Source organism: Limulus polyphemus, unplaced genomic scaffold (genome assembly GCF_000517525.1).
Source record: "Limulus polyphemus unplaced genomic scaffold, Limulus_polyphemus-2.1.2 Scaffold1773, whole genome shotgun sequence".
In the NCBI taxonomy this organism is placed as follows: Eukaryota; Metazoa; Arthropoda; class Merostomata; order Xiphosura; family Limulidae; genus Limulus; species Limulus polyphemus.
The window spans coordinates 203113-222528 of NW_013667383.1; the positions used below are offsets into that span (position 1 = coordinate 203113).

Below are 19416 nucleotides of genomic sequence, written 5' to 3' on the forward strand. Positions count from 1 at the left end.
AATAATGATAATAAAACTTGTTGTAATAAGTAATAATAACCAATACCGTTAATGAAAGTAACCTCAAAGAAAGGATAGCATATAACTAACTATTGTTGCTGGATGAAAAATTATACCTATTGCTCATAAAATCTGCTAAAACTGAGTGAGCTATTCAGTATCAGAAAAGCATTTTCACTCACACAGCACATATGAAACTCACATCACTTGGTAATTCCATTATTAAATACCAGATGGAAGTTACACCCTTCAGTCATCACCTGCTTTGCTAGTTGTGAAAGTTTTGTTGTCACTTCTACATGGTAAATTGCACATAACACTAGTGTGGAATGATTCAGAACAACAGACAACTAGAGTGAAAGGAAATTAGCCAACTTCTGTAAACAATCTGCCATTATTAAAATTATACACATGGCAGGAACTGTGCACATGTTAAAATTTCATAAACTTCTTTTGAATTTTAAGAGTTCCACCACACTAGATAAAAGTAGGTAAGAAATATTATCTATGTACCTGCATACTATACACAATACAATTCAAGAAAGTTCACATTGATAACAAAATTATTACTACAATATAATAATTAGGGAAAACTAACAAACTTAATGATGTAATGTTTTACTATACATTGTAGTACAAACTTAAATGTAATGTAAGGTAAAACCTAATAGGAGTCACAATAGTATAGTGGTTCTTTATTACCTTAAAGAATTAGACGATAGTTTTGAAAAATCCGTAACATTTAGTAAAACTATGAAGCCTACAATTGGGCAGCAAGAATATTACTGAATTTCCTGCAAAATTGAACGAATCTGTATTACAAAATACTTGAGGTTAATTCTCATTTGTGAAAAATTAGAATGAGTTTATTTGCTTTGTTTGTAAAATCTTGTAATGTTGAAAAAATTATAATATATCTAATACATAATTCCTACCCTTGGTTAAAAATACTTTTTTATGACTTTTCCACAATATTTTGGCCTCATATCTTTTCAGTTATTTAAATTTTATTTAGTAATTACATTTTCATTAAGTTAGTTTTTCAAAGAAATGATTAGCTGTTATTAAATCAGATAGTGCATGTTATTAAGTCACAGTTTTCCATGACTTTTCCAGGGCATTCATATTTTTTTCCATTTTAAATTACTTTTCCAGGCCTGTAAATTAACACTGAAATTTTTCAGGCTTTCCAGGACATGTAGAAATTCTGTAATATGCTGTATATAGTAAATGTGTAACATAGATTTTTTGGAATAATTGTATTTAAAAATGAAAAGTTTATTACTTTAAAACTAAAAGTGTTTGTTTTATTGAAAATTTTGAACTTCAATGTTTCATTAATGATGCTGATATAACCAAATCTAGGTACTGTACATTGTTATTAGTGAAAGAGATTTATTGCAAAGTAATTTCTGATAAACAAATTTGTTTGGTAATGTCAAGAAAACCTTGACAATTAGGTAAAAGGATGTCATTAAAATATGTACAAGCACTACTGATGTGCAAAGCTTCAATGTAGTCTTCTTTTTTTTTTTTATTAAGGTTCATAACGGATTAAAATTCAAGTTTGAATACACACGTATCTTCAATTTGTGGGATGAAGTTTTACCCCCTAAAGATATCCCTTTGATTTGTTGGAAGATATGTTTGCTGAAGTGACAAATGCATTGTAAAGTAAAAAAAATACATAGCTTTTAAGAGTATTGTAGCGTGATTGAAGTGGTGTAAGCAGTAATTTATGATTTTATGAGAAAGTAACAAGATCAAGCAAGGACAAACAAAAGAATCTAATGGAAAGTTTAGAAAAGATTGAAAGAAACCAGATATCTGGACATTTTTTTATAGTTCTCAAGATGTTCATTCCATCCCCGAAAATGCTTTTCAGTTAAAGTATGTATGTTTGAAATCTACAGAAATTTCTTCTATTACAAGACATCAGGTAAACCTAGTTAGGTTTAGTGAGTACACTAGGTAACTGCAAAGCATTCTATTGAATATTAGCGTCATGATATTCAAACGTTTAATGCACATAAGTAACTTATTATTTATTGAAGGGAAACAATATTAAATATAAGTTGGTTCTGACCAATAATACTGTAAGTAAAATTAGTTACCTAGCTTGACTAAAGTGATGGTCACCGATAAACGTTTTTCAGTCTTTGATGCATTTTTTACCATTTATAGCCAGAGATACTGATTACTATAACTGACAAATCAACATATCAAGTTGGAACTGATTTGGTGTATAAACTGGAACTTTCTGGTCAACAGTTGTAAGACACAAAGAAGCATTTTGTAATTTGTTTTCAAAACAATGTTTCATAACTAATATTTTGGGTATTTCATAACACAAAAAAAGGATAGAAACATTAAATCAAATGAATTTTTTAAAGCTGAAACTAGATACTACTTAGTAAATTTGTTCTAAGTTTCATCCAATATGAATAAGAATTTCAATTGTAAGAAGGAAAACAAATGAAGTAATATCAATGACATTCTTTTGGTTCAGAAATGGTTAACAAGCAAGTTGAAGTATGACCATTGCAAAGAATATCAAATGATGAAATGTATCTTATTATTTTTCTATTAAGGTAGGACAAAAAAGAAGTGAACAGAAAAGCTAGTGCCTATTTTCAGTGATAAGTTAGTTAATTCGATTTTGGTGATATTAATACAGAAGATATGCTTTGCAAGATTCAGATATAGTTAATATATCCTAAAATATGGTTGACAAAACAATGACAACAAATTATGGTTTGTGGAACATACAAAAGGTTGTTCATAATGTATAAAGTAAATATTTCTGTTTTAAGGGAGAAAAAAACAATTTTTTGTACGGGACCCTCCATTTTATTTTAAATGACTTACCAGCCATACATAAGCCAAAAAAATCAAGAAATATTAAAGAAAAACTTTGTATCATATGTAGGCCAATGAATTCATATCTTAATAGATATTGGACCTTTCCTCTGTACAAATACATAATTTCCTGATGCACTAGGGAACTATTTAAATTAAAAACGCTTCCTTTTATCTCAAAAACTGTTGCTGTTTCTCACAGTTTGTGATGATATTAGTATCAATAACCCATATTTCTGCAATTCTGAGAGCCATTTAACATAAGTAATATCATCAATGTAGTATAAAATTTGCCAAAGCAATTTGGTTTAGATTCTACTAACTCATACTTTAGGTGCCACAGCCATCACCAAAACACAATTTCTGATATTTTAAACTTATGCTTCAAGTCACAAAAAAGTATTACTTTTTTTTATGACAATACAAATATTCTCCATTTGACATGCAGATGACACTTACACCATGAGCAGCCACTTCCTCTCTTGGTTTGCTTGTAAATATTGTCATGTCCTTATTCAGAATAGTGTGTGCCAGCTGTCTGACTAATGGCTGATGAGAGATAATCAGGAACACCTGCCAATAAAAAATAAACAGTACTCTGTCACAGGTAGAACAATGTATTTACAAATGGAAATAAATGTGAGAAAAACTTCATACTTGAGATTCTGTTACTCATTTTTATCTTTTTTTTCATAGGAAAATATAAAGTTATCTTTTTGTCCCATAAGTATCAATTGTGTCATATAAGTTCAAATATTTTTTTAATAACAAAAATACAACGCATTCTAGCTATAAAAAATGAAGGATCTTGTATAACAAATTCTTATTTTCCAAATCAGTTTCATATTATTATGCAAAAAGTAATAACGAGGTATCACCGTTTCATGCACATTACAAATCCTATTACAAAGCAAACACAGATAAATGAAAGATCATGATTTAAATGGTATTGTTCTTTTCCTCTGCACAAATTTATAGCTTTTCAGGTGTACAATGTTAATAATTTTAATAAATCTTTGTTTTTCACTGTTTCTGATCACTGATATGAAATCCTTTAGGATGCTTACACCCAAACTGGTTAAGGTGGATTGTGGTTATACTCTAACTTTCTATATTTCAGAAATAAAAGATGATTTCTATGTTTTACATTAAATGGTAGTTAAACTTGGTATTATATTTCCTTGTAAAATATTTGATATTCTTGTAATTTTAGAAAAGGTTTCATCTCAACAGAGTAATAAATTTGCAAATATTAATTTTTAATTCCTTAGCTAATGATGACTTACTTGAGAGAGTAAGAACAGAGATACAACACTACTAACATGTGGCTTGTCATCCTATAAAATGATTAAAAAAGAAAAGAAAAATAAATATATCAACATCATGTATTGGTTTCGTAATCATAGATCAATGATAACCAATGGTAATTAAAGTTTCTTTTTGTTATTCAGTGTATTTAGCAAAACAATATTCACTATAAAATATGACAACAAATTCTGGTTTATGAAAGTACACTTTTCTTTATAAAACACATAGCAACAGCTTCTGTTGCATGCAACAACCATAATTTTCTCTTTCTACAGAAAGCCAGTGGCTTCAACAAAAGGGCATGAACAATTACCAAAATAAAATGTAAATCCTTAAGACACACTTTAAAATTTGTTTGTTGTTAAGGGCAGAGCTATACAATGGGCTATTTATGTTGTGTCCAACATGGTTATCAAAACCAATTTTTAGCATTATAACCAACAGACTTACCGCTGAGCCACTGTGAGGCCACTATTTAAAAAGATTTATTATAAGTTCAATACTATTTCAGCATTTTAAATAGTGAGGTTGATTCATCTACCAAAAAATTGCTTGTAAAGCTACTCAAACAGTGTTTGGGTATAATTTCTAGCAAAACAAAAATCTGCATAATAAGTTATATGCACTGTGTCCAATGTACAAATTAAACCACAAACTTGAGCAACATAAGAGAGGCAATTCAAAACTGAAATATTTACTTGTGGTAACTAGCATTACAGTGCATGGAGCACATTAACAAAAATATTGTTAGAAGGAAAATTGTTGAAGCAATTCTATAAACAGTTTTAAAATGGAAAACAAGTATTAAAGTTATAGAAATTGGATTTTAGAAATTAAAAGGACTCTGAAAAAAATAAACATAAATTCAAAAAATGATAAAATAGTCATTTAATAATAATAAAAATAATAATGATCAGGGAACTATGTGTAGGCAGTGTCAAGTTAACAGGGGTGACTAAGATATATTAATGGAAACTGTAATCATTTAAAAGAAAAATGTTCATTAATTCCGTGTGGTGCGAGATAATTTAATTTAAATATGAGTTTATGTTCTAGGCTTTCGTGATCATACTTATTGTGGGGGGCATGTAATAAAACAAGTACATTCATGTCATCAATTCTGTTGTGATCCGTGGAGTTGAAGTGTTTGGGAACTGGGTGGTCGAAGGTGCTGTTGTGTACAATTTGGAGATGTTCATGGAATCTGTCTTATCTGAATATAGTTTCACCAATATAGAGTTGTTTACATCTAGTACAGTAAATGCAATAAATAATGCACACTGATGTACAGGTGAATTGGCCTTTTACATGATAGTTAAAGATTTAACTTGAGAGAGTAAATAACTGGGGATATAATAGCACATGAGGCAAATAGTTCGTCCACACGGGCAAGTTCCGTTAGTTTGTGCGAGTAAAGACACTTCAGTCTGTAATTTGGAATGTACTAGACATTCTTTCAAATTCTTCTCACATTTGAAAGAAATTAAGGGTGGTTTGGTAAAAATGTCATTAGATGTGTTATTTCTTGTTAGTAAAGTAAAGTTGCATTGAACAATTCTTCTAATCTGTCTGGTTAAAGGATGGTATGTAAGGACTAAAGGAACTCTGTCACCATGTGGTTTGTTCTTAGAGTGGAAACAAACAGCTTGTGATAAACTGAATGTGGCAAGTTTAGCTTTTTCAATAGTGTTATCAGGATGGTTCTAATGTTTAAAATAAAGAGTCATGTGATTAGCTTTACACCTGAAGTCAGCGTTGTCAGAGCACAGACATCTTAAATGTACGAATTGTCCCTTAGAAATAGTGTGTTTGTGCTCAGAGGGATGGAAAGAATTAAAGTGTAAATAGGAATGGCTGTTAGTGGGTTTGTAATGTACATTGGTAGTAAATGTAGATGTGGAAATGTCAATAGTGATGTCTAAAAAGTTAGCTTTCTAACTAGAAATTTGGGAAATAAATTTAAGAGATGTGTGGTAAGTTTCGGCATAATGAATGAAAAGGTCGAGTTTGTCTTTGTGTCCAGTAAAAAGACTCAGAATATTGTCAATGTACCTGATGAAAAAGGTAGGAAGTTTGTGGGTGAAGATACTGAAAAGTTGTTCTTCTATATAACCAATAAAAAAGGTTTGCATAGGATGGACCTATTTTGGTTCCCATGGCAAACCTTGTAACTGTTGATATGTTTTTATGTGAAAATCAACGGCATTTAAAGTCAGTCACCCAAAGTATGGTGTCTGTGGAGGGATATAAGTTGCTTCTTTAGTTTAGAAAATGTTTAAGTGCAAGCATTTCCATCATTGTGTGGTACATCAGTGTATAGAGATTGAATGTCCATAGTGAAAATGTAATCATTGGAGATGGTAGAGTCAAACTTGTTTAAGAGATTACGGACATGATTTCTATCTTTAACGGATGTAGGGAGGGTGTCTAATAGGGGTTGAAAAATACTGTCAAGGTAAGTGGAGATCAATTCAGTGGGGTAGTTACAGGCAGAGACTATGGGGTGTCCTGGACACCTGGGTTTGTGAATTTTGGGTAGCATGTAGAAAAAGGCAATTCTGGGGTGTTGAAGTATAAGGTTTTTGGCAAAAGGTGGTTAGATTTGATAAGTTCTTCTATACTATCCTTGATAAGTTTCTGAAAATGGGAAAGGTGATCGTCATAGAGAGGTTTGTAGAAGGTGGAGTCACTTAGTTGTTTGTTAGCCTCTTGAACATACAGATATTTATGCCAAACAACAGTGGTGCCACCTTTGTTGGCTTGTTTGATGACAATGTCCTTGTGGGTTTTCTGGGAGAACAGAGCAAATTGCTCATCTTTGGAGATGTTAGGCCTAGTATTAGTATTATTGAATTTAATAGTGTTGACTTCAGTACGACAGCAGTTGATAAAAGTATCAAGGATTGGGAAACCTCCTTCTGGTGGTGACCAATTTGGATTCTGATCTTTGCAGTAATTGAAAGGATCAGATGGAATTACTTTAACTGTGCGATGCATATAGAATCAACGGGAAAGCTGTCACCTTGGGGTAAAATCGGGCGTGATAGGAGTTAAGGTTCCATTGTATTGACAGTGTTGTTAATATTTTAAATGACATGACCTATAGAAGTTTTCCATGTCGGCTTTCAAAGAATATTTGTCTGGTCAGTTGCGGGTGGGCACAAAATTAAGCCCTTTTGATAAAACAGAGAGCTCGGCCTTTGTAAGAGGAAGATCACCGAGAATTGTTACAACTTTTTTCACACTGTAGTTTGACAATAAGTTGGCTATAGGGACACCTAGTTTTGTTAGTTTGTTGAGCTCTATGTATTTAAAACAGTGAAATATTCTGTGTTAAGTTCACATATACATTTACAGATAATAACAACTTCGGCTAGTTTATACGAAAGACATAGTTGCTTGCGTAGATGATGCATGTTTTTAGACTTCAAATCCCGTTGCTTATTAAAGGCTAATTAGGGTTAAGCAAACAAGGGATTTGGGACAGTTATAGAGTTTATTGGTTACTTGAAAATTACAGGAGTTGTTGAGACTTAGAGGATGAAAATGGAGTTTAAATCCCAAAGATAAAATATTATTATGAAGGCAATTGTGGAGAAAAAATATATGGTTAGAGTACCTTGTGTTGGAGAGTGTAGCTGTAAAATGTTTGAGGCCAATCTTGAAAGTATCTGGAGGAAAATGCTGGAGAAACACTATCATATTTCTGCTGAGAGTTGTGTATAAGTTCTTTACATTTGGCATATGTGGCAAGTTTTGTTTAGAAAAAACACAGAAGAAAAAACTGCAAGATGTGGAAAATAATGAAAGAAATCAGTAAAACACTTCTATAACAAAAACTTTATTATTATTTGCAACGTTTCAGGCAGAAGCCCTTCATCAGACAGTTTAAAACCGTGTTATTTAGAAAAAAGGCTTGGACAGAATCATTGAAGGGATATTTATAGAACCCAGTCAACAATGTTCCTTCTAACAATATTTTTGTTAACATGCTTCATGCAATACGTGTGTAATTTAGAATCTCTTTATATTTTAACCCTTCAATGACTCTGTCTAAGTTTAAACTGCCTGACAAAGGGCTTCTGCCCAAAACATTGCAAATAATAATAAAGCTTTTGTTATAGATATGTGCTTTACTCATTTTTCACACTTTTTTCATATATATAAATATAACTAATTGTCATGATATAAAAGACTATTTGGTTTAGATATTAGTGATTAATATATTTTTGTGAGTGAATATTTCATTATTGTTTAGTTTTTGTTCTAATAAGAGTCAAAAGCAGACGATTGTAGGAAGTTTTGTTAATAATTCATTCACATCAAGGATATAGAAGGCAGACAGACGATTAAGTGATAAAGATATAAATAGAATGAGATGAGCAGGAAGCAGAAGGCAGACAGAAGTAGACAAATATTAGCAAGAGAGAATAAAGTTGGTGTGAAGTTAACTACCATAGAATTGATAGGCCTAACGTTTAATATGTTACAGTGAAACTAACAGTAGAAAAGAAGATATGAAAAATAATCTTATTCTGTCAAAGCATGGTTCTAAGGTAATTGAATCAGCCTGAGTGCACTTAAAAGGAGCAGACAATCTTCAAAAGAAAGAAAGAAGACCAAACGATTATGGTAACTCCTGCCACAATTGTAAGTGAATCACAGAGAATACTAGTGCAATAAAAATAGAGAAGATAGTTCGGCTTGTCAACCGAAATTCTAAAATAATTGAATAAGCCTAAGTGGATATTTGACAAGAAGAAGAGAACTACATATATAGTATTTATGATATGTCCATAATATCTATAGTGTGTGTTGAACAATTTATTGTACATATGTTAACTTGTTCTAAATATATATTATTTTGAAAACAAGTGAAGTGCATGCTGTTTATTCATTGTTGAATTTATTGCTAACAAGTCACAGACACCTACGGTAGAAGAATCTGAAGCCCAACAACAACATAGTTTATATTTATACTATTAAAAAATATGACTAAAAGCCTTTCTATTTGACAATTGGAAAAAAGGAAAGTTATATATATATATCTTTTTTTATTTTAAATTCTGACACTAATATTTTCAAATAAATACTTATGTGTCAGTTATTTTTCTTCAAATATAAAACAGTAAATAAAAAGTATCTGGAAAACAATGATCTTTACTACTTACGATGCTATGAAGTCCTTGTTTGCACTCGTGAGCCATACTTGCTAAGCCTTGTCCAAATTGAAATATGGAGATGGAAAAATAATAATTATTGTAGACTTTACATAAGCATTTTGGAATACAAAAAAGTTATAAATTACTATACCAATACCACAAAAATCCTCTGTAATTTATCAGGCTTCCTAAATAAATTATATTTGGGTATTTGTGTTTGGTGGTATCTCAGAATGTAACATGAAAATTTTTCCCTTCAAGAGAGACAGACCTTGAACCATTGCCCTGTGTACTGCAAGGAGTTCGAGAACATTGATATGGACAGTAGACTTGACTCCTGTTCAATTACCCTGGAACTCCTGACCTTGAAGATAAATTCCCCATCCTTGAAGAGAGATGTCTGTGAACATGAACAGATGCATCTCGGGGACGAAGTGGTGGAATGGGGTTGTGTTGTTCTGATCCAACCACCATTTGCAATTGACGATGTTGCTCCTGAGTAATGAGATAGGATGATCCAAACGATCAGAAAGCATGATTCATTAATCATGCAGTGATCATTGAAGGGATCCCATATTAGCTTGTCCCAAAGGAATGAGAGAGAACCATCCATGCAGTAGGATAAGGAGACATAAGTAAAAGCCTGATGGCTCTTTCCATGGTATGAAGCCAGAAACACACCCAGATGGACAAGATATTGCATTGGTGACAGAATAGATTTCTCCAGTCTGATAAAGAAGTCTGCTTTTGTGGCTTCTGAAAGGAGAATTTGAAAATGTTGTTCTGCTACTTGATGGGATGGTGCCAGCAGACTCCAGTCATCCATATAATCATGTGTGTACAGGTCTAAGGAATGTGGATGACGAGAAAAAGCTCAAACAAACTCTGCAGAAGACATAAGGTGCTGATGCAAGACCAAAAGAAAGAGCCTTGAATTGCAGAACCTGACCCTTGTGCATAAATCTGAGAAACCTCCTGGAAGATTCTGCTATGGGAATATGGTGATAAGTGTCAGTAACATCGAACTTTGTCATTCAGAGCCCTGGCACAAAGTGCCATCGTAAGTTGAGAAAGGATTCCATAGTAAATCAAGGAGGATCTAAAATTGATTGAGTCGAGACAGATCGATGGTTTGACGCCAATCTACTGTCTTCATGAGTACAACAAATAAATGGGAATAAAATCCAAGAAGAATTGGATCAATCCTCTACTACTGTCCGTTTTGACTATAACTCTGTTAGAGCCTGAGAACGAAGCTCCACTTGTTGTGAATATGTTGGAGGTGACAAGGCAACAGGTTGTGCAGATAAAGGTGAAGATGATGTAAACTGAATGACCAACCCTGAATTCAGAGCATGGAATACCCGTGGATCCCTGCTCCCCCGCAAATGGGATAGACACTGACTCTGTTGTTGAAGGTTCGTCCGAGCCAAAAAATCCTCGAAAATATGGACAGACTCAAATATGAGAACCAATAGACCTGGGAACTGAAGGAGGAGGGCCGGGAAAAATCAAGAGCCGACACTCTCAAATTAGTGCCAGAAAGACAAAAAGTCAATGACAAAAAAGAAGAATGTAAACAAACTGAATAAAATCGTGATTCTAATATCTCTGGAACTCCAGCAAATAACATGGGATGGAGAAAAGGCACTTCCCATAACTCCCCAAAGGCAGAAGACGGTAAACAAACACTTTTTAACAAAGAATCGCTACCCAATAAATCTCATCAACAGACCAGCCAGGAAATCAGAGAAAGAACTGAAGACAGTTTGACTCAAATTGCCAAGGGGACATTGATAAGCTTCCAACAAAAGTTAGATCGAAGATAACTATATCAGGACAGTCGTGAGAGTAAGATGAATCCGAAAAAATTGTGATCTGTTTAAAGCAGCAAATCTCCCAGCATGAGAAGCAATATCAGGAGAAGGAGGAAAAACTATGTAGTCACTTGCTGCCAACAAGGAAGGGGGAGAGTCAAGTGCAATAGGAGAGACCCCCAAAACCTCACAAACCCAAGTAACCAACTGAAGAAAAAGGGGCTGGAGGTGGCTGATCAAAATGATCCTCTGTTGAGGCCCACCTAGTAAAAGGATTCCCCCCAGCTGGTCCGGGTCATTTGCAAAAGTGGCCTCAGAACCCCTTAGTCAGCATATATTTGTCCATCTCACTATGGGTCATATCACCGACAGCTTTGACTGAGAGGACCCCTCCCCTGGTCGTTGACAAATACCAGATAACAGAGGTGGAAGAGGAAAGGTCTGAATAGTCTCTGTTATAGAAACATTAAATCGGGAATTCGTACTCGTAGATATGTGTGTATTTTATCATTATTATTTTTTATTATTATTATTAAAGTAATTTATAAATATACGAAGATATAAACATAGTAACACAAACTACGTTCAAAGTCACAATGTAAATTGTGAATAATCACAACACTCCTATTTATAGAAACCTGTGCTGAATGCTTTGTTGAGAAAAACTGATTATATTATCTGAATGAGTGTTTATATGCAGTACCTAGATAGAAGGTGATTGAAGCTGATGGAGAACCTTGGAAATTATAATTTGCCAAGGGCACTCGAATGGGGTATAAAAGACTGGAGCAAGCATTTTCAATGCTTAGATGGGCAAAGAGTTGAAACCCTAGAGATCAAGAAATAGCTATAGTGTCAGCAGAGGTAAGTATGTTTTGGAATTTAATAATATCACTCAACACCCTCCTTATAGTTAAATAATGTTTCACATATGCGTACTTAGGTTAGTAAATTAAAAAAAATATTAAGAGAAACATTTTGACACTGTCTTTAATTAAAAACAAGTTTTCAACAAATTACGTTTTACCACAAGATTACTCAGCAGGCCTTAGCAGCAAAACTATTACAGCACCTATGTTTGTCACATATATTTAACTACTCTAGAAATGACTAAGAATGTATTTTTGTTCCTTCTTTTATAATTTTCATTAATACACACACTGGATTTTAGTAAAAACACTAAAGTATTAAATATAATAGTGTATATCAGTGTTTGAAAAAGGCTTTAAATATCTGATAATGTACTGTTTAAGTCCAGTTTCCTAATATCATACGTATATATTTTTTTAAAACTAGTAAAGTCTACCAAAGTATGGTGAAAAATAAATAGTCAAGCTCTAACAATGCATTCAGAGTTTAAAACACCATAAAGTAATTACGTGAAATGTACTGCATGATTTTTTCAAGACAAGGAACTTCAATATATGTAATATATGTTGAAATAAATATTTCAAGAGTTCATGAAAATAGAAGAATTGAACAGTGAACTAACAATCCTTTTTTTTTTCTTCATAAAATTAGGAACAAAATATTCCTAACGATGAATTTTCAAAACTTGGAGTTAAGATGCAATTCAATTAAAAATATTTTCATCTACACAGAGATGGATAATTTCTTCCACAACCATAGCACTAACCTCTGTTTGAGAGTGTCGACGTCTTTTAGTGAGAGAGAAGACATACAAAGGAACCAGCAAACTGTTTAAGAAGTGGTCTGTGAGAACATCATTCAAATCATCTATATGAAGACATAAGATGTCATTTAGGTAGTGCAGATGATCAAGGTGTTCTGCAACAAAGTCTGGCAATCGGCTTTGGTACCTAGAGAACAGTAATTGTAAACTGTATTTAGGGAAATAAAAATAGCAAATCCATCTTAGTGTCTAATGAACAGGAAATAAAATACTGCTAAAAACAAAGACTATTTTTATTATTTTATTACAAGTTACAGCTTTTACAGTAAGAAAGAATATTTTTAAAACAGGAATGCCGTTTCAATCACTGGTGTTATCGTTCTCAAGTACACAAATTTTAATGATAAAGAAGGTTTTAATAATTAAACAACATTCAATAATTACCAGAACCTTCTTTACCTTTAAAAGTTGTGAACCTGAGCTTGGTGGCCCCAGTGATCGAAACATCGTACAAGTTTTAAAAGTATTCTTCCTTACTGTAAAAGCTATAACTTGTAATAAACTAATGCTTATAATAAGTAAGTAAACTCAAAAGAAAACTATTAGTCTATTTTTATAACATCACCAAAAATTTGCAAAAACACCTTCTACTTTAAATTGTTTATATTCTCCCATATAACCAGTCACTTGTTTAATAAGGATATACAGTATTACAATTGATTACATTTCAGAGATCCTTAAACATATGTTAACAAAAACTGGCAACACTGGTTTATTTTAGAGGATCCAAGAAAGATATTTCTATAAATATTTGTGGCTATAAAGTCTTATAATAAAATAAACAAAAACTTTCTTACTCTGTTACCATCCTCACACAGTTATCAAGCTCTAACACATGGTTTCCTATAAACCACACTAAGTTGGAGAAGTATGGAGCAGCAGTTTTGTTCCTAATAAACTTCAGCATGGCTCTATCTTGGACTAAAATCATGAAACAGAAACTTATTTAGGGTATTTTCAGGCAAAACATAAATAGCTTCCAAACAAATTCATTATTACTTTTAACATAATAACATTTTAAATCCTTTAAAACTTGAGAAACATAATATCTGAAAAAATGTAATTGAGATTAAGTTATAAATCTTATTATGAACAAATAAGATGTGAAATTATAGAAAGAGTTGACAAATAAAGATTGTAAAAAAAAAGAATAAACTTAGAACCACTAAACTTGACTTTATTTTAAAAAAGTTACCATTGAAAAGCTACAAAATGTCAAGAAATGAGATGTTGTTCACCAGTAAGTCCAGATACACTAGGAATAATTAATATGCACAATAATCTGTTTAGACAGAGGTAGAATTAAAACTCAAAATGAAATGCCCAACAGTTATAGCTGTTCACTGAATAAATTTATAAGCAAATGACATTTTGTCTCCACTTGTTTTTTAGGTTACATAAAACATGGTAATTTTGGTATTACTTTTATGGAATACAAATAATTTTTAACGCTTTAAGAGTATCCATCATCATCATCATACAGCAACCAAATAATGTGGTTTGAACTTCCTGCTAAAAATGCAAATTGAGCTTACAAAAATCAATAGCCAAATCCCAATCTGTACAGATGAAAATCCCAGCGACCAATTCATATTCAAGATGGTGTATGTTGCTATTCAAAGCATCAATAACATTTGCAGATAAAAACTGTTTACTTTTTTATGAGAAAACAGACCCAAAATGGCATCAAACTGCTCCAGTTTTTACACTTGAAGAGACAATTGAACTTGTGCAAGCTGATGATAATTTTAGCTCTTAACCTGAATTATCTTATTTTGAGCATGACATCACTGAAAAAGTATGCATCTACATGGTTAATAACAACATGCAGTTACATTCAATGTCAACAGAAAGATGACCAGAGATGAAAAATAATTTATACACAGAAATATGTAAGGAGTTTTCAGCTATGACATACACTCCACATATGAGTGATTTCTTCTAGATTATTACTTGTAAGCCTAAAAACTGAGAATTTACATTTGGAATATAAGTTATACTTATGATATAGAACTTCGGCCCTGATGTATAGCTAGACATTTAAAAAAATGCTTAGTTTCTAAAAACTGCCAGAGCAATTAGATAAAGAGAATATACAAACTTTAATTTGCAAATATGAATGAAATAGCTTCAAAAGGTTAAGAAATACTTTTTCTATATTTAAAAAAAATGTTATATAAAAATAAAGGAACATTTACATATCTATCTCTCTGCTCATCTATCAAAATTTCTATGAGGCTATATACTCACCTTTGAATACATTAAGTGTTAGTGTTCGAACAGCTATTCGTACCATACTTTCACCATGATTAAAAAACTTGATAGCTTCAGTGTACAATGGAAAATCATTAGTATGCTAGAAGAATACATCAAAATGATACTTGTGTCTACACTGAAAATGTCTATCTCTCTCTAATGTTGGAGTGGACAGACATTTAAAACCTAGCGAGGTTTACAATATTTGTAAACTTAATACCAAAAAAACCCACCTACACTGAAAAACAATTAAAAATCATGATAATTTGTTATATATTATAACAGATAACAGACTTGTATTCATTTGGAGAGAGTATGAAACCAGGTCCATCCAATTTTCTTACAGGAATGTAATGCATAAAGCAGTGGTTGCAATACGACTACAGCACCAATAAATATTTTTCAGCTTATCAACCCCTACATCCTAAAGAATGGCACCATTAATGCTACAGATGACAGGAGCCACAGTCTACAAACCTTTGTGCTATCATAGTGCAATGGATCTTGATTTTAGCCTAGCAGAATAATACCAATCCATATGCTTATTAGGCTTCGAGGGACCTAAATCATTAACACGTTCGCTGCCATGTGCCCCATCAGTGGGTCACAAATTACGTTTAGTTATAGACTGCATGACACATTAGTGGATCACAGACAATTATGTTTGAAAGCCAAATTTCTCTTGTGGCATACGAGTTTTGGACACTGTGACTGCTCCTTGGCACTTCTTGAATGTTTATAATTTTTTATACTTAATTCATTCTGCAGCAGCAAACGTGTTAAGGCTACCCTTAAAATAACTCTTTCAAGAGAGTGACAAAAGTAACTCTGTACTTTATCAACTCTGAATTTTAAGCATGTAACATAGGTGCCAGTTTTTCCTTGTTGATCATAGTTCTTGTTTATGGGAATGTCATTATCGGCAAAAATACAAAACCACATCTACCAAGTGATCAGCTTAGGCTGAATGATCAATTATTTACATTTCAGATCAATGACTGATCATTACATGCTTGCTTGATTTTTATGAAAATAAACTGAAAAGGTGATCAATATGAGTATGATAACAATAATTTCCCAGTTTTATATTAGAAAACAATTTATAAGCAAACAGAGCATGAAACTCCATTTCAAATATAGACCTATTAATCCTAGATGTCTAACAGCTGTTGTAAAGGGGATAAAAAACTTTATTCAAATAAAATTACATTTATGATATTGTTTTCTTAAAAGAATCAGTGTATGAAAGAAGGTGAAAAGTACTAATTACCAATTTTGTCTAGGAAAATATTTTTACATATGGAAATAACCAAAATGAAAAGTATGTAATATTTAAATGTGAATTTTTGTAAAGTAATTGTTCGTAGATTTGGCAACATTAGAATACAAAAGGTTATTTGAAAAATATTTAATATTTATGTAAAAATGAAGAAATAGTACGGGTAAATGTAAAATCTGATTTTTAACATTATTAGGAAATGTTCACTGTGCACCAAATATTTCCATGGGTGAAAAGAAAAAGCAAAAACATATTTTCCTTTTAACAAATAAATATATTTAATAATTTTTTCAAATCTTAAATTAAAAACAATAAATTCTTAATCTGAAAATATCTTTAGGTTAGTAAAAACTAAATCTTAATTGTTTTGTAATATTGATTATTAGTTGATAAGTAAATGCACAGCAATCTAGTAAAACAGACTGATTTTCTTCCAAGATTATAATCAGATCATTCTGAATATTTAATTAACTTTGAGTGTAATAGTAAAAACAAATTAATTCTTTACTCAATATAAAAACATCTTTACTAAAGGTGAAGTTATTCTGGAACATTCAATTTTGTGAGAAAACAAAACAATTCTAAGACAACTTATGATCTAAAATATGAAAATTTGTTGTATGTAATATAAGAATAAATTAGATTTTTTAAAACAGAGAACAGAAGATTACTATAAGAATAAGGCATTATTTGATGAAAATTATTTTCAAAAAATTTGATTTTATGATGAAAAGCAGACTGATATGAGACAAAAGTACCAAATGACACCTTATGCCCAGATTGAGAGACTTCAATGGTTCAGACACAGCTATTCCTAATTTTGAATTGCAGACAGTGGGAAAGCAACCAGTCAGAAGCACCTGCCACTTAAAGTAGTTACTCATAACCAAATAGTGAAATTACTGTCACGCTTATTATACACCCTCAGCTGTATTTTCTATGCATAATTGGTAGCACCACATCCCAAACTCAACACCCTTTAACCAGCAATCTGATACATTAATCATGAGGCCATACTTGGGCTTGCTTATTAACCCTCTCCAGATAGGACACAGGTCAAAGGCCATGTCATCGTGTTTGCTGACTCGCATTCAAAATTTTATTGAACTACAATTTCATGAATTTATGTCAATAAGTTTGGTATCAAACTGTAGATTATAATTCTTAATCTAAAAGTAAATATTAAAAAACACAGTTAAATACCAATTTTTGTGTGTCATGTGGTATGTTGAATGCAGCACTGGTTAAAATTAGATGTCTGTGATGTCAAAATACTAAGTCTATACAGACATGAAAATATCAATACAGCATATACGGATAAGAATGTTTTGTTTATATGAATTAACTTGTTTTAGTAAAGAATATATGCTATATTATACAAAAAGATAAAACATGGGTATGTTGAATGTACAGCAAAATCCCCAAAAAGCTGAGCAAATTATTCTCCAATGAATAATAAATCCCATTTTGAATTGTATTCATCATTATGCTGTAAACCATGCAATGTATTTGAAAGTTTATCTTAAGTAAAATATAATGACAGTACACAAGTTCCAAAGCATTAAGTGAAAATATGTATATGACTTTTTCTAAAATAAATATTCTCAAATACAGCAAAATATATTTTATTAAAATACAACATTGACGAACAGGATTTAAAACCTTACCTCATTATAAAAAAAATTTACAGTGTGAGGGTTCAACTTTAAAGACAAGGTTTTCAGAAATGATATATAGTATGCCATTACCTGTAAATACAGAAACAAGTAATTAGAATGATCCTAAACAATAAAGCAGCAACATACAGAGAATAGAAACTATGGAAACTTAGTAATAAATATGTACATTGTTTCCAGCATTGCTTAAATGTTAAAAAAAACTATCATAATTAATGTAGGTATTAAGCACTTACCTCTTCATCAGAAAAATCAAACTTGTGAACTATTATAGAGTTGACATGGTTATTAGATAGCAGGTAATCTGTGGTACAAAAGAAAATGAATTTAAATAGAATTACTAAAAGTACCAAAGTCAGGTTTCTAACACTTTATGTAAATATTTATAAAAGATTTGTCCAAACACTCAAAAAAAATTCATTATTTAAAGCCACAAGTTAGTTAATATTCCTACTAGATATATTAGGTTGTGAAGAAATTAATGTTGCTTTTTTTTAGATGAAAAAACCCGAACAACTTATATATCAAAACAAAACATTTATTAAATGAAATAGTCTCCATTCTTTTTGATAACGCTTCTCCATCTTACAATCAGTTTGTTAATGCCCTGATTAAAGAAATCGCTTGGCTTTGAAGCAAAAAAACATGTTGATGTCCTCTTTAACACCTTCCACATTTGCATACGTTTACCCGTTAAGATGGTGTTGCAGTGAATGAAAAAGATGTTAATCTAATGGTGCCATATCTGTAGAATATGGTGGGTGAGGGAGAACTTCCCAGCCCAACTCCATAATGTTGTGTTGCATCAAACGTGCCTCATGTGGACATGCATTGTTGTGGAGAAGAACAGCTTTCCGATTGACGAGTGAAAGGCGTTTCTGATGAAGGGCTTGATTTAAACGTTTCATTTGCTGACTATAGATCTCTGCATTGACAGTTCACTGTGGATTGAGGAATTTGAAATGAATTACTCCTTTGATGTCCCACCAAATTCAAAGCATCACTTTATGCAGATGGTGTCCAGGTTTTGGGGTCGGAAGTGGTTTTTCTCTAGGACTGAGCCATTATTTTTGGCATTTAATATTCGCATAGAGAATCCATTTTTCATCACTGGTGACAATTCTGTCCAAAAGTGGTTCTTGCGCATTATGCGCCAGAAGAGACAAAGCAACGTTCACATGTTGGAAACGATGATCATCAGAGAGTTCGTGGGGCACCCAAACACCTTCTTTATGGTTTTTTCCCATATTCCTTCGATGTTTACATATTGTTTCTTGAAAGAATTGCAATTTCTGGGCCATTTCATGAGTGTGTTTCCTTGGTTTAGACTCAACAAGCATCTTCAGAGCATCAATATCAATTCCAA

At 32.0% G+C, this 19416-nt stretch overlaps 1 protein-coding gene across 4 annotated transcripts in view; it reads right to left on the reverse strand.

Annotated features, from left to right (window-relative positions):
• Positions 1-19416, reverse strand: part of LOC106464895 (protein CLEC16A-like) — a 59077-nt gene that overhangs the window by 27026 nt on the left and 12635 nt on the right. For all 4 annotated transcript variants that reach the window (XM_022392703.1, XM_022392702.1, XM_013925066.2 and 1 more), the window contains exons 4-10: positions 18287-18354; positions 18042-18122; positions 15090-15195; positions 13637-13760; positions 12783-12966; positions 4146-4196; positions 3319-3432 (exon numbers count right to left, since the gene is read on the reverse strand). In XM_022392703.1, coding sequence (XP_022248411.1) covers positions 3319-3432; positions 4146-4196; positions 12783-12966; positions 13637-13760; positions 15090-15195; positions 18042-18122; positions 18287-18354 — 728 coding nt within the window. The remainder of the gene's footprint in view (positions 1-3318; positions 3433-4145; positions 4197-12782; positions 12967-13636; positions 13761-15089; positions 15196-18041; positions 18123-18286; positions 18355-19416) is intronic.